Source organism: Kwoniella bestiolae, chromosome 3, assembly GCF_000512585.2.
Source record: "Kwoniella bestiolae CBS 10118 chromosome 3, complete sequence".
In the NCBI taxonomy this organism is placed as follows: domain Eukaryota; kingdom Fungi; phylum Basidiomycota; class Tremellomycetes; order Tremellales; family Cryptococcaceae; genus Kwoniella; species Kwoniella bestiolae.
The window spans coordinates 452804-467791 of record NC_089243.1 but is presented as its reverse complement, the minus strand read 5'-3'; the positions used below and the strand labels follow the sequence as shown (position 1 = coordinate 467791).

The following is a 14988-nucleotide window of genomic DNA, read 5'->3' as shown; positions in this document are numbered from 1 at the left end:
TTCAATCCCTTATGTCAAGTCATCTCTACCATGTGGCATTGAGTGATTGTGTGATACCTCACACCCTCAAAGGTGGACTATGTAGTATTGGCACATCGGTGAGAGGCTTCGCTCCTTTCTCATTGACTTCGATCTAACAGACGATACCATTGCATGTAGGGCCGACTCTTCGGAGTGTGATCGGACTCCAAGGTATCGGCAGTGGTATTTGGCCGTAGCTCGGCTACAAATCGAAGACATTCCAGAATGTGAGGCTCATGCCAAGTGTGCCCATCATGACATGTTATCGCTTGCTCCGAGAACGAGTAGGTCGGAACGTTGGAGCTCATCCGCTCCGCCTTGATTTGAAGAGCAGATGGATTAGGCCAAGCCGGGTGAACCCAGGTAAGATAAGATAAGACACCCCTGGTCATTCCCCTTGGTTCATTTAAACCTGATGAGCCAATATCTGCGATCGTGTTCTGCCGAGATTCAGTCGGCGCTGCTAACATACTCAGACCTCTGTCTCGCTGAGAAGTGGTCTTTGGCTACTTCGCTCCGATATCATGGGAAGAACGGGAGGAAAAGGTATAAAAATCGTCCATGAATCGCTCAGATCGATAATACATCCTCCCAAGGTCAACACAACAGCCTTTCCTTTACTCACCCATTCTACGACCAGATCCAGATACTATTCTCACGCCATGTCTTCCTCCAACCAACGATCCACCCAGGGTTTATACATCTATGATGCCCATGGTCGACCTGTCTGGGTTCCGGGACGAAGAATCGAAACTTGCCACCCATCCGCGAGCGGTGCAAGCGCCGGTGGCTCGAGCTCAGGCTATGATCCCTCCTGGGCGGCCAGGGCGAGACAACTAGGTGTCGACCAGATGCATTTCTCGGGAGTCGGTGCCACCGGCAACGATACCAGTGTGCCCGCTACGCCCGGTGTAGCTAGTACTCCTTCTCACCCAGCTGGCCCAGGAAGATACCGATGGGTGTATTCCCCGGGACATCCCGATCTCACCGCCGAGCTGGGTAGCGCAGCGCCAAACACACCTGTCCAGACTGTAAGCCTTCCCACAACCTCTGTGCAAGGTACTCCAGCTTCGTACTCTGCTGGGACCGTTTCGACCTCAAACCTCGAGAGGTTCGGCCCCAACGCCACATCGTACAGGAACGACATAGAGACAGCCAAGCTGACCGACGTTGATCCGTTCAGAACGGCCAATATCAATTTTTGTCGATCGGCGAGGCACAACGGAGTTGACAGGCGTGTTGGACCTCGCAAGAAGGAGGAAAGCGGATTTCTGAAGTTGCATGGTCGACATTGGCTGTCAGGCGATTGCGTGAGTCGCTCTGTCCCCTTTCCTCGGACCACATGACATTGCCGCTAATTTGCCTTGCGAGGGGGATCACAGGCACGGTCAGATGTCTGCTTGCGATATTTGGTGGAAAAACGATTCCTCTGGGGAACCGATGCGAATACTATTAGAGAGAAGGTCAAGGAAGATGCAAGGAAGAGGGGAGAGATGTAAGGAATGAGCGGAAGGTGAAAGCTGCTCATAGTTATGCCCGAGACCAGACGTCCTTAGGCTGCCTAGAATAGATTGACGTGCATTATATCGGATGGTGTGATATGTGATATTGTCGAGATTGAAATGCGCATCGATGTCAATTCCCTCTGTCCGGAAGCCCTGCATTGAGATATTGCGAGGAGGAAGCACGACACAGCCGAGGGGTATACATTCACAGAATAGAATCCATCTTACAACATGGAGCGAAATCAGAGTGACGGAACCCTATCAAATAAGAGCGTACCATTGACAAGAGACGTTAAATTCAGAAACCACTTCAACCGCCCAGCACCATCCAAGCTCAGTAGCGTTGAGAGCTTAACGTCTTCGAGTTGGTTTACATCCCATTCTACCCTTCTTAGGTTTGGCAGACATGCCTTTCGATAATCTCCATTCCTCACGTCGAGATCCCCTTCGTCCGGAAGTGGATATCTTCTTTGGTTCCTCTGTAACATAGCGAACAGCTCAGTGTCAGTGACATGATCGGATGATAACGCGCGTCGCATAAAGTTGCGAGCAGCATGATGAGACAAAATGGAAGTCGATTTGCCATTGGAAGAAGTAGACTCACCTTTCATCTCCTCGTCGCCATCTTTGTTCTCCTCACCCTCAGGCGCACCTTCATCCTCGACGTTCATGTCGTTCTCATCCTTCTTATCCTTGCCCAACAACCTATCTGATAACCTTTGTGTTCTGGCAGCATCGGTCACGGCGTAATGAGTTTGTAACCTCTTTCTAGCCCTTGAAGCCATCTTGTTCTTCGCTCGGATTGATTTGGCCATTGTGATTGATGAAACCGACGATGTGGATTACTGTAGAAGCAGACAGGAGGGATGGATTTCGATGTGTGAGATGGCGATATGCTTGGTATGTATGTAGTTGGCTGTCTGTGTGTTGTTATAATCCGAAGATAGATACAACCGTTGAAAATATTTATCCATTCTGCTCGCGGTACATGGTGCACCTTTGAAAAGTTGGTACTCGAGTCACGTGATAAGGTTGTTCTTTTCTCGTTCCGGCGGAACAGCTGGTCGAGGAAAGAAGGTTGAATGATCGACGGTGTCGCAGAAACGGGGGAAACGGAAAGACTTGCTGACACTGATGCTCTTCGGTATGAAGGAAGTGCATGAGATCACCAATGTCGGACCTTTCAAAGCGTCGGACCCCTCGATATAGGACCAAGGCCTTGTACACAAGAAAAGACATCCGGTGATTGTGCGCGGCGCACTGCACGTTCAATCGCACACGGACCCCGAGTGATTACCAGACATGACTCGCCAATCCAGTCAAATCATATCGGAGCTGACGTACGGTATGACACATGTCCAACGCGGATCGACATCAAAGTACACGATGGTGGTGGCAAGGATGAGAGTCGTACTCACAATCGCAACGCTGACGTGTGTATGTTTGGTTGATTGTGGGTTGACGTGTGTTGACGAGGCGGTGAAGTGAGTGTACACTAACTTGCTAATTAAGTGATTGGCGGTTGATTGGTGAGTGTTGGGTGAAAGGAAATTTCATGTTTACACCTATTTATATTACCATCTAATCATTCATCTTCTTTCTCATCTCATCTTTCACTTCTTCACATCAGACATTCATTACTCTCACGACACACAACGGCACATCTAACGACCGACATATCACTCTTTCACCTTGATCCGACTCTCGAGGATACCCAACCTCCTCCTTCCCTCATATCAAAGTACTCAGCTCACGGCGAAGGAATCCAAAACATACATCACATCCAATCTCACCAACCTATTATCATGCAATGCCTGATCGATCGACCTTCCTCTTCCGCTTCTCCCTCCATATATGATAAATCGGCTGTCCTCACTAGAATCACCGAGCCAAGTCGACCTATGCCTGTCTCAACTGTTGTTACAAAACCAACATTCAAGAAAGATGTAGATCGTCCTTCTCAAGATATACAGGCGGAGCAGCAGGGTAAGGGCGCAGATGAGGGCATAAAGGCTAGTAGGCAGGAGAAGGGAGGTTCATATTCAGCGGTGCATACTCCTCAGAAAGACGTACAGGTAAGTGGCAACAAATCTCTCATCGCATCTCATCTCAGTCCCTCATCACTCGACTCCTTACCTGCACATATCCTTCCTCGTACACGTCCGACTGATGCCTTGCCCCTGATACACAGCCCCCGACACTCGCTTCTCTCGCATCTCCCAAAAACCTCTCAGGCAAACGTAAACGATCTATAACGCATTTCGAAGGTATCCCCATATCCATCTTTTCCGAGCCTACTTCACCCTCACCTCCCTCTGCCATGGCGACAAGGAAGATATCAACTAGTAGGAAGATCAGGCAGTTGGATATGTGTTTCTCAAAGTTGGGATTCGGTAATACGCCAAATAAGGAGGAAGATGGATTGGACGGCGAGGGGGACGGCGAGATGTTCTCATCTAAATCTACCACTCCAACAAGTTCCGCTAGAAGCTCTGGTAGCTTCGTAGCTATCCCCTCAGAAGGAGGGAAGTTGGAATTTGGGTATGGGTATGGAAGTGGGTATGGACATGGCGGAATAAAGGTAGGTCGTCTTCCCTTCCTGATCTCATTTGAGTCAGCTCGACTGATCATGCTGTTTCACCTAGACTACAAGCAAGAAAGAACAAATACCAGATCGATCAGAACAAGAAGACGAAGACGAAGACGATTATTCCCCTCATTCAGATCCAGAATTAGAATCCGACTCCGACTCAGATGACGAAGACGATGTGGTCTTCCTCTTATCTCCTTAATCGCTCGACATCCCATCTCACCTACTCATCCACGACCATTTGCTCCAGCACGATCCCCAATGACTTTATGACCACAACGTTTACCTGTAATCCTCTTTCTTCTCCATCATTCGCGAGTCCTTAACCGTCCTTCTCCCCCATCTTGAGAGATGAAAAACCCATTCATAAGATATACCCAAATCCACATGATTATAATTCTATATTCATCAGATTTGCTTTTCCTGCAGATTCAATCACGCTCACACTTTCCGATATTGTTTGTGCCTTGTTGTATCATGTTATATACTTTTACGTCCCATATGAAATGCCATGTTATGCCTAAATCAACGTCATAAAGACAAACGTGAATCAAAGCATATTCATACATTACACATCCGTAGAATTGTCTATTTCTACATGTTTCAATCGAAGATCTACAACCAAACCACTAACACTAAACCTCAAATAAAAATATCAAAGATCAAACAGGGATCTTCACGTCAGACTCAAATTTCCCATCCTTTCCCCGATATACGATATACAGTACACCAAAGACCGAAACATAGCCCAGATCAACAACGAACGTCCTAAATCCTATGATTATATCCTCATTCTCTTCCCATCGTCCTCCCTCGCATTCATCACCATCATCTTCCTCTTCCCCTCATTCCCATTCCCATTCCCATTCGACACGGGACTAGGCAAGTTCAGATCGTCCCTATCGACCGTATATCCATCTTGTACCCCCCACTGAACGCTCTCGTCAGGTATGACATTCCTCCCTTGCTGAGTAGGGACCATAAATTGACTGCTTTGATCTTCTGGATGACTACTCTGTGGTCTACCATTGTTTGATAAGGGCCATATGAAGTCGCCTCCTCCCTCTGTAGGTGTGGTATCATTCAGAGGCAGTATCATCCCTCCACCACCATAAGATTCTCCTACATTTTGATTTTGATTCTGCTGAGCTTGTGCCAAATTCCCACCAAATATTTCGTCTAGTAGGCTCCGTTCATCCACTGGTACGCCCATCTGCTGTAGTTGATGTCTTTGCCTTTCCAGCAATAGCCGTTGTTGCTTCTGGTGGTTCTGCTGCAATTGGAATTCGGCATATTTGGCAATCAAACTTTCATTCCATTGGATCCCACCCGGTCCGGGGACAGATACCATACTCTGAGGATTTTGTGCGGTAGAATACTGACTAGGTAGTACCGACTCGGACGAGGGGGGCAAGTAGTTCTGTGTTTGATGTTGGAACAGGTTGGGTACGTATTGGTTGGAAGACGAAGATGAGGAGGAGGGACCATAGAACGCCGATTGAGATTGAGAGAGTTGAGAGGTGCTTCCCAGACCTGATGTGGTGGAAAGTCTATATGAAGTGCCGTCTGAAGGTAGTTTGGGTAATTGGGGGATATCGACTGGTATTTGACTGTTCCCTCCTTCCTCATGGTATCGATCTCTTCCATGTAGCTGGGAGTGTGAGGGTACATGCTGTTGTTGTTGGTAGAATCGAGAGTCGTGGATTTGTTGACCATGTCCATGTCCATGTGAGTGAGACGAATGCATGTTCATAGCGTATTGTAACGCAGCGGCGTTTTTGTCCTATAAAAGCAGCATAAGCTTTCTCCATACCATGTATGTATACGTAGTCGATGGTGAGGACATGAACTTACAGATTGAATATACCTCTCATCCCTCACATACCCTCCAGTACCCCGTCTGTCCCTTCTATCCCTACTCCTCTCTTTCTCTTTCCTCCTCTTCCTCATATCGGAACTATCCTCCTCCTCGTCATCTTCTGACCCGCTCTCGCTCTGACTCAAGATCGAATCAATAAAGCTCCTCTTCTCACTCTCGCTCCTCTCCTTCCTCCTCTTACTCTTATGTTTACTTGATTTAGACGATTTGCCCTTCTCCGAGTACCGGGGTGTACGGGCTTTGAAAGACTCTTTGCCCTTCAGACTTCTGGGTGCAGCGCCAATCGCATTGGCGTTCGCACCTGCGCCAGACTTCGAGGTTGATCCTCTCCTGGCTGGAGGATCATCCTCATCTTCGTCCTCGTCGTCTTCGCCTGCTAGGGCCATCGCGGCGAATTCGGGGGCTCGACGACGCTCGATCATCCCTTCGTACTGTCGGTCGAGTCAGCACACCTGTCCATCGTTGATGAGGAAGAGTGGATGTGATGGATCAAAGAGTGAGACGATCGAGGCCAGATGAATTGCAAATCGGAAGCAGATGAACCACACTCACATCCATATACCTATCAATCTCCTCGTCCAGCTCCTTACTGGAGAACTCGTACGCTTTACCAGCAGCATTGAATATGATTATATTGACGTCGGCACCGCACAGTACCGACAACTCCCACGCCTTCTTCATCAAACCCGCTTTCCGCTACATGATCGGACTAGTGTATCAGCATAGAGTAGGAAGGACCGATGAGAAGGAGGAACATTGGTGGGAAGAGACTAAAAACACACCTTGAGAAAGGTCACATTCCTATTACGTTCGTCCTATCCCCCAAAATAAACAGAGAGCGTACAGTAAGCACCCACATCCCATCCATGATTCATAGATAGTACCTCAGTCTCTGTACAATGCATGCATAGTGATCAGGTGTCAGTAAGAAAGGTCTTGGCACTCACCGTCAAAGGTCTAATCTCAATCTTCTTTCTACCCATTTTGGCGAGGATGTTTCTATTTTTGGTCTGCTGGTGGTTTTTATAGCAAATACCAAGAGATACGAGATCGAGATTATTGGTGGATTTACCCTCTCTGGCTCTGTCCCACTTGCCTTGCTTCTGCGATTAGATCCCTCGTCTGTCTCTTCGATGAGCTGTTCGTTCAGCACGACTTGGTGTTGTTGTCTGATATGATAGATGGTGATATGGATCAAAAGGGGGATGGATGGGGATAAGGATGTGAATTCGATTTGATTTTGATATGATTGACGTATGTTCTAAAAACAGTATTCATTTTCCCATAATAACCCTTCACATCGGCCTCGGCCGTATCAACCTTGTTTACGAATTTACGAATATTCCTAATAGTCTATTTAACTTTTTACTGCGGAATAAGAATAATCTTACTAATCGATCGTAATATTGATATTGGACAAGCTCAGAACAAAGTTCTTGACATTCTTGGCTTTGTGACAAAATGCTTGGAAGCGATTCTACATTGCAGCTTGCATGCTTACTTCATTCCATTCCCGTCTATCCAACCATCCTCACGGGTAAGAGAAATAGACATGCGAGGATGATCTCACATCGGCATCTTGCTACAGCAATGGCGATATCTCACCATGCCGAGCTCAAATGCCGTTTGACCTGATACTGAAACTGCGCAAAGCTGTGTCGAATTTTCGGAATCTCGTAAACACAACGACATGAATTGCCATAGATAGATGAGCAACGTGCGCAATGAAGGCAAAGCAAGTATAGTAAAGAAGGGTGTATGTTGATATGCATCTAGCCTTTCGGGTCCCATGCATAAGGTAGTACAGTGTAATGCAAGAGAATCATATGTCCGAATCCTCTGTTTCTTTGCCAATGAATCCAGTATCAGGTGTGAAGCATTTATGCCGGGTTGTTCGCCGAAGGGGGAGGATACAATTTATGTTCTTTCTTTGCTAGCTCGTAGTTCTCGAATCCCTGGGATTTCTGGATCTCCTCTTCGCTGGCATCTGGAACGAGATGTCCTCGGGCGTTACGACGAGCTCTGCGAGGTGCACGTGGGATTAGCATCAGTATGAGTGTCGAAATGTCGGTGGTATGCTGAGTAAAGGAAACTCGTGGAGGAAGTGCACGGCAACAAGGAATAAGAAGACGTCTGAAATAAGACAGAGCCAGATCTGATTATGGGTGTTCGTCTTCGCCGTCGAAGCAACCCAAAGAATCATCTGCTGATAACCACACGAAAACGCTCACTTGAAGAAAGTGTAACTCAGCACCACATCATCTATACCGTCCAAAGAAGGTTCATCCATGATATCCCGATCGATGAAGAAGAATACCGGTAGATCGACTTCTTCGCCCGCTCGTATTTTCTGTTCTTCGAAGCAGAAACATTCGACTTTGGCAAAGTACGGCGCGATCTGAGCGGGAAGATAAGATTGTAAGCCATAGTTTCAAGCTTGAATGGACATCTCCCTTCAAAGCAATCCTCAACCTAGTATCTCGCGGGTTCATGAGGATTTCCTCGCAGATGCCCTAGAATTTGAGACAGATTCCTTCGGTGAAATACCAAACTCACCTTCTCCGGCGTCATGTTATACGTCGCGATCCCAATCAAATCCTCCTTCCCCCAATTCTTCGCCGTGTAAAAAGCCAATGCCGTCTCCCCAGGCAGAACCTTGACAGACCGAGTGACAGGTTCAAACTTCCACGGCAACGTATCCGCCGAGGTGGCCTCGAATCGCACTGTGATCCGTTTCCTGCCCTGCGTCTCGGGGGTGGTGTACAGCCTATCCGGGGAGAATCGGGCGGGGTCGGTCATGGGTATACCACCGAATCCCGTTGCAGAGCAGAAAGCCCGGTAGAGCGGGACGGCAGCGTAGGTCACTCCGAGGGAGATGACGATCTGGAGTATGGATAGGGGAGGTTAGCATTGGGTTCTTCATACTTGACCATGGCGTATGAGTATAACACAGTGTGGACAGAGCAGTATCTTCCCTACGATGTCAAATCATCAACAATTCCCCGATCTGAGAGATAGTCCTGAATGATTCTATGATTCCCCACATCTCTCCATCGTATCGGACAGAACATGACCAGTACGCCCAGATCGTGGGAGACAGTAAAGTCAATATAGAGTCAAACTCACAACACCCATACTATAAATGACCGCACTCTTATATTTCTTCCCCCTTTCCTTATATATCTTCTTCCTACTCAACTCCAACGCCTGCCTGGCCTGCTCGTAATTCAACCGTCTATTCTCCAACCCCGAGATTTCCCCCGTCGTCTGCGGTCTGGGCTGGGGTGGTCTGAAATTCGTGTTGAATCGTGTTGAGGTGGTATGCATGGTTCTGAAGGTGGGTTTGGGGAGGGGCAAGCGGGGTAGAGATGAGGACGGTTGGCATGTTGGGCAACGCTATTTATTGTATTAATGGTCTCGGTAAGCTTAGTTGGATGGAGAAGAATCAGAACGAAGCAGCTCACCAAAGCATCGAAGAGTCGCCGCGAGGATGTACGTAGTGAGGACATCGTGCTGAAAGTGTGTGTTCACACAGCGAGGAAAGTTGTATGAATGTATGATTCAAAAAACGAGGAGATGGATTGATTGATCAAGTAGACGATCCGAAATATCTACTTGCAACGACATCTCAACATTTCCGAATTTTGAGATTTACGATTTGATTACGTTGGCAGCGCGTTTCTCCGGTCACCATATCAGTCAGTCTGTGTACGCTTATGCTACCATGTGAACACGCTATCATGGTGCAATCTAACACCAGCAGCTTATACAAGAGCATACACCGTGACTGGCTCTGAATGATGATATGTACATTCATGCATAACAGTCATATTCTACTTCTACACCTAGCTCGAACTCAGACGTCTAATCCTTCTCACCGACCCTGACCAACCATTCACCTCGTTCGTCCTCATCCATCTGTCTGAATCTACCATTCTGACCATCAATGTTCTTCTCTTCGGGCGAAGTAGATGAGATTCCAATTTCGATCTCGGTAGCTTTGAAATCCGATTGTACGACCGACGAAAGACATTCGATTGCCAACTGTGCACACAACACTTGATTAGCTGGACCGTTTCCATTTCAAGGCAGCTCGTCGATGAGGGTGACTCACTTCAATCACACCCGCTCGATCTAATACTGTCTTATCGGTTTCCATGGTCTTCCATTTCTTCTCCAACTATTGAGCAGACAACATGTCAGCATATACTACAATTAGTTGATTTTGAGGATAGGTCAGACGCACATAATTGGTAGCTTCAGTCTGCTTCTGTCCCGAGGCAGTAGCTTTGTACCCCGTGAAGTATCCCGCAGGATCAAGTTTGAACACTTGTGGTCCTGTCTCTTCATCTGGGCCGATCAGAATCATAGCTACACCGCGGCGTCTGGGTCAGCGACCTTAAGGCTCGAATACCTGGAGCCAGCTGACTCACAAATACCCAATGGTCTCATACCCGCTCGTTGTGTGTATACTTGGTTGATGTTTGCCATTCGTTTGGCCACTGCAATTCATCAGTAGAACAATCAGTCTAGTCTAGTCAAGCCGGGAGAGAGAACGAGGGGTATTACTCACAAGCTTCAGGGGAGATCTCATACCCGAATTTATACCTGAACGAAGCTGCCTCTTGACGTGTTCGTTGGACTTGAGCTCTGGCGTCGGCTACATGGGTACAGCCTAATCAGCTAAACGTCTTACTGAGGACTATACACAGCTGATGAAAGTACGCGAAGGGTACATACCGATCAACCCAGTCATCACGCATCCTATGGTAGGTGTAATTTGGAACAGATGGGTGATAGTCTCAGGATCGAGTAGCTTGTCCTGATGACAATGCAGTCGTCAGCTTGCATACCTCAAGGTAGTCTACTAAAAGCTGATCATTGAGGCGTCGACACATACAGGTACTTTTCGTTGAGTTATCACCACAGCTGTGTCTTTCCCTCGAACAGCGATGGCCGTTATACCTGCTCCTGAGATGGCTTTGAATGCGTATTCTGCAAAGGGAATCAGGATCAGCTGCAGCACTACGAGGGGCGAGAACGGACTAGCTGAACTTACCGACTTGATACAGCTAGGAGATCAGTGGGAACATAAAGATATTAGCTTAACCTTCCCTCGATGAGAGAGCTGGGAATCGTAGCTCACTCTTCCCTCTGGGGAGAAGACTGTAAGGTATCTGTCCACAACAGTATTGTCAGTTGATCTGAGCCTGAACGCTACCACGACTCTGGCAACTCACCGGTCGTAAGATGATCGTGACATTGTGGTTTAGAGCGAAGAATGGGGAGAGAATTCTTGAGATGGCGATACGAGAATGAGGCTGTGTGAGGGTAAGTTTGGGATGAATACACCCTTCTGATACCTCTGTGAATGAATATGCTTTAGGCGATGGAGTATTTGAGTCTATGTATATGAGGATTGAGAGCAGATAATGATGTCTATTGACTATCAACTACAACGACAACGCGTGGTCATCCACCAAGTGTCCAACGCTGACGATGAGATTCAACAGTACTCTGAAGCGGGGCCCAGATGTAAAGCAGGTCTATCGAATATCTGAATTTGCATTATTATCATTTTATCCCATGGCATACCACGCCAAGACTCGCTGACGTAATACGGTTGGGTCCGTTCTCAGGTTCAAGTTCAGGTTGACTTCGGGTTCCGGTTGAGGGAATGACAATGACTCATTCCACTTACACAGCTCATTGTCGCTGTTCATGTTCACGTCGACATTGACCATCATACCATATACATATAACAATCTACCATCGGGCCATATATAACCTTCAAAATCATATACGCAGACAGCGTGACAGCTATACTACAAAACAATTGACACGCAGAATAACTCAATAGGATGTCTTGGTGAGCTTACTCTCTCTGACGATGATTGCGAATAGAAGCTAACATGATCTTGTGTTACTTAGGGGAGGGTACGTGACTTCAATCGCGCCAGCTGAGTTGACGGATCCGTAAGCTGATAACCAATGCTTGATCGTGCAGATTCAAGAAAGCGGCCTCACGAGCAGGGACGACGTTGATGCAGAAGACGGGTCAGGTGGAGAGGACGATAGATAGGGAGTTCGCAGAGGAAGAAGGAAGGTATAAGACGTGAGTTGGCGACATTGCATTAATAGCATAATCAGCTGACTGGATGGATATGCATGTAGGATGGAGAAAGAGACGAACAACTTGCAGAAGGAAGCCAAGGTGTATCTCGATTCGATAAGAGGTTAGTTTCTTGTTCCATCATACGACTGGACATGGTGTCGTGGACTAACACGATGATAACAACAATAGCCATGGCAGCTGCTCAAGCACGTATTGCCGAGACTATCTCTCTGTTCTACTCTCATGATAGGTCTAGTGATGTGCGTTGTTCAGCTTGCTGCTCGCTATTTGCCCTAGACGAAGCTGATGAGACGATATTTCGTAGGGAGCAATGGCGGGACACGCATACAAAGCTGCTGTAGACGAGATGGACGGTGTAGTGGGTAGAGACCTGGTGCGTTTCAGCTAGCCGTCTCTATATGTTCCTTTGCACACAAGTAGCTGACGCCCTAGATCTATAGGACGCTCCATACCGAGCGACTGTACTCGAACCAATTGGTAAATTGAACAGCTACTATCCAACAATCAACAATGCCATTACCAAGCGTGAACACAAGGTATGTGTGCATAACCAGTCATATTAATCGTGATCAGTTGGTCTGTTCGGAACGGGAAGCAAGCTTATATATTATCATTCCAGATGATGGATTACGATGCCGCTCGTGCGAAAGTCAAGAAACTCGTGGAGAAACCTTCAGACGATACTACCAAATTACCTAGAGTAGGTTTCTTATCTGTCCGCTGGGCTGGAAAGATTGCAGACAGCTGATGTTCGTATTCTATCTAGGCGCAAGCGGAACACGATGAAGCTAAAGAGGTGTTCGATATTCTGAACGAACAGCTGATCACTGAGCTGCCTGTCTTGGTTGACTTGCGTATTCGTGAGTACTGGTCCTTCCTTCACCTCGTCTGAAAATGGCCCTTCGCCAGCTAGAACTAGCCCCATCCCCCGAAACTTTTCCGGACTGTCGGGACAATGTTGCTATCCTCGTCCATTCGATACAAGTAAGACTAACACCCTTTCTCACATGTCTTAGCCTACCTTGACCCATCCTTTGAAGCTATGATAAGATGTCAACTCCGATTCGCGGAAGAAGGCTACGAGAAATTATCGGGCGTGCAAAGGTGAGCATCGCATCTCCTCTGACCTGCGTCTTCGGCGGAGTAGTCGGGGGTAAGCTGGTCTAAAATTATCTCACTGATGATATTCTACTTTTCGCATTTGTAGATACTTTGCCGATAACATCCGAGACGAGTACGCCAACGGGTCATTGGACGTACAGGTCGAAGGTGTCTTGGAGGAGATGAGAGAACTGTCTATCTTTGGTCCATAAGATGGCGGAGCATGCGATTGGGCGGAAGGACAGTCAGGAGAATGTTGTAAATACTTGAATGAACCGTAGATTATTTGACCGTCATGCTATCTAATGGTCTTGCAGCACTTGCATGCACCTGCGCCTCAACTATGGGTGTCTCAAAGTTTAGGCCGAGTACGTGGGTGAGACTCGGTCATAACACACGGAATGAGAGGAAACCAAGGCACAGTACAGCAGCGCAGGAAATCGGCGTTTATCCCCGCTTTTCCTTTCCAACAACCCTAATTCAACTCTTCTTTTCTTGTTTATCTCGTTGAGCTATCCGAACGAGACTCGGCTCAATAACACAAGTGGTCAATGCTGACACGTATCCTGACCAGTGACCTTCGCCTAATAGCTCTAACAGTGACAGTGATGATCCTCATACATCCTCTCATCTTACCAGGATAGCTTCAAGATGAAGAGGAGAGCGTTGATCCGACCCTTCCAGCGATCTCTCAAGATTTTAACTGATGAAACGCAAACTGTATGGAACTTTAGGGGTCCCGTCCATCAGCTGATTGGAATAGAATGGATCAGTGCGTCTTACCTTGACGCTAATCCGATGGCTCAGTATCAAACGCGGTGGTACGTGCACTGCTTGACAAAGTACCTCCGATCATATCCTAGGAAAAGGGGTCCGCGTTGCGATGCATCATCAATGACAAAATTTTGGCTGATGGAAACTAAATACTTCGTCATGGAGATATCATGCTCGATATCTTGAAGTCACTCATACTTACCTACTCTTGAACATATCCTCTCACCTGTAATATACTCATCAACACATCGAAGCAAAACAAAATAAACCAATATAGAAGAAGAAGAAAAAGGAAGCGCTCGAGGTCAAACGATAGATCAAATTATTTACATCACAGTATCTCTCCTTCGACCGTCCGTGTCATACATCATCCATTCGTTGGGTTCTGGTAACTGTATTGGCATTGTCGTTATATGATCGGTCTCAACGCATAGCATAGTATCTAGCATCACAAGGTCAGTACCATCGTTCATCTTCTTCCTCTTTCGTCGATTCCCTCTGTCTTCTATCTCATCGTACGAAATTATTCCAAAGGGATCCCTTTCATTTGATCCACTCTATACTCCTACTTCATAATTCGCTTAAACATCGTCATCATCGTTTGATCTGCGCTTGTCTTGTCAGTCTACCCGGGCGACCGATCAAATCATGGCGGGATCAGATGAACAAGGTTTGACAAGAGGGCGTAAGAAAGAAAGGGGTCTGGGGTGCTCTTGCTTTTGTGCTTCGTGGACGTTAACAACCATCGCGGAGGGTTGAATTGAAATTTCATGATTGGATTGGTTGAAATGGAAGGAATAGAAGGGAACACCGTCCTGTTGAAGCAGGTACGACCGACAAACAGAGGGGGACAGATGGGTTGATCTACCGTTATGATGGTCTCATCAAAGCGGAGGATATCACATATCACACGTTGTTTTCTTTTGTGTGTGTGTATCTTATTCATACTGTGACATGTCCTCGCACCCTCCTTTGATGCTGC

At 47.1% G+C, this 14988-nt stretch overlaps 7 protein-coding genes across 7 annotated transcripts; 3 read left to right on the top strand and 4 right to left on the bottom strand.

Moving 5' to 3' along the window:
- Window positions 1-683: 683 nt before the first annotated feature.
- I302_104851 (uncharacterized protein) lies at window positions 684-1520 on the top strand (the record flags this gene model as incomplete). Its single annotated transcript, XM_019195649.1, has 2 exons — window positions 684-1331; window positions 1404-1520. 2 exons carry the CDS (start codon window positions 684-686, stop codon window positions 1518-1520), a joined length of 765 nt encoding a protein of 254 aa, XP_019042472.1.
- A 357-nt stretch (window positions 1521-1877) lies between these two features.
- I302_104850 (uncharacterized protein) lies at window positions 1878-2341 on the bottom strand (the record flags this gene model as incomplete). The annotated part of the gene is made up of 2 exons (XM_019195650.1): window positions 1878-2005; window positions 2131-2341. 2 exons carry the CDS (start codon window positions 2339-2341, stop codon window positions 1878-1880), a joined length of 339 nt encoding a protein of 112 aa, XP_019042473.1.
- A 990-nt stretch (window positions 2342-3331) lies between these two features.
- Window positions 3332-4318, top strand: I302_104849 (uncharacterized protein; the record flags this gene model as incomplete). Its single annotated transcript, XM_019195651.1, has 3 exons — window positions 3332-3601; window positions 3718-4107; window positions 4172-4318. 3 exons carry the CDS (start codon window positions 3332-3334, stop codon window positions 4316-4318), a joined length of 807 nt encoding a protein of 268 aa, XP_019042474.1.
- A 579-nt stretch (window positions 4319-4897) lies between these two features.
- On the bottom strand, window positions 4898-6978 carry I302_104848 (uncharacterized protein; the record flags this gene model as incomplete). Its single annotated transcript, XM_019195652.1, has 5 exons — window positions 4898-5899; window positions 5971-6426; window positions 6548-6691; window positions 6778-6810; window positions 6943-6978. 5 exons carry the CDS (start codon window positions 6976-6978, stop codon window positions 4898-4900), a joined length of 1671 nt encoding a protein of 556 aa, XP_019042475.1.
- Window positions 6979-7875: 897 nt separating this feature from the next.
- I302_104847 (uncharacterized protein) lies at window positions 7876-9504 on the bottom strand (the record flags this gene model as incomplete). The annotated part of the gene is made up of 5 exons (XM_019195653.2): window positions 7876-8017; window positions 8227-8393; window positions 8552-8878; window positions 9122-9391; window positions 9460-9504. The coding sequence occupies 5 exons, from the start codon at window positions 9502-9504 to the stop codon at window positions 7876-7878; spliced, it is 951 nt and encodes a 316-aa protein (XP_019042476.2).
- A 355-nt stretch (window positions 9505-9859) lies between these two features.
- On the bottom strand, window positions 9860-11258 carry I302_104846 (uncharacterized protein; the record flags this gene model as incomplete). The annotated part of the gene is made up of 10 exons (XM_065869948.1): window positions 9860-10039; window positions 10110-10175; window positions 10242-10366; window positions 10429-10497; window positions 10569-10655; window positions 10736-10817; window positions 10896-10990; window positions 11055-11067; window positions 11142-11172; window positions 11236-11258. The coding sequence occupies 10 exons, from the start codon at window positions 11256-11258 to the stop codon at window positions 9860-9862; spliced, it is 771 nt and encodes a 256-aa protein (XP_065726020.1).
- A 598-nt stretch (window positions 11259-11856) lies between these two features.
- On the top strand, window positions 11857-13444 carry I302_104845 (uncharacterized protein; the record flags this gene model as incomplete). The annotated part of the gene is made up of 11 exons (XM_019195655.1): window positions 11857-11864; window positions 11927-11932; window positions 12003-12110; window positions 12170-12231; window positions 12300-12370; window positions 12436-12504; window positions 12572-12667; window positions 12751-12831; window positions 12898-12991; window positions 13148-13235; window positions 13339-13444. The coding sequence occupies 11 exons, from the start codon at window positions 11857-11859 to the stop codon at window positions 13442-13444; spliced, it is 789 nt and encodes a 262-aa protein (XP_019042478.1).
- Between the last annotated feature and the right edge of the window lie 1544 nt (window positions 13445-14988).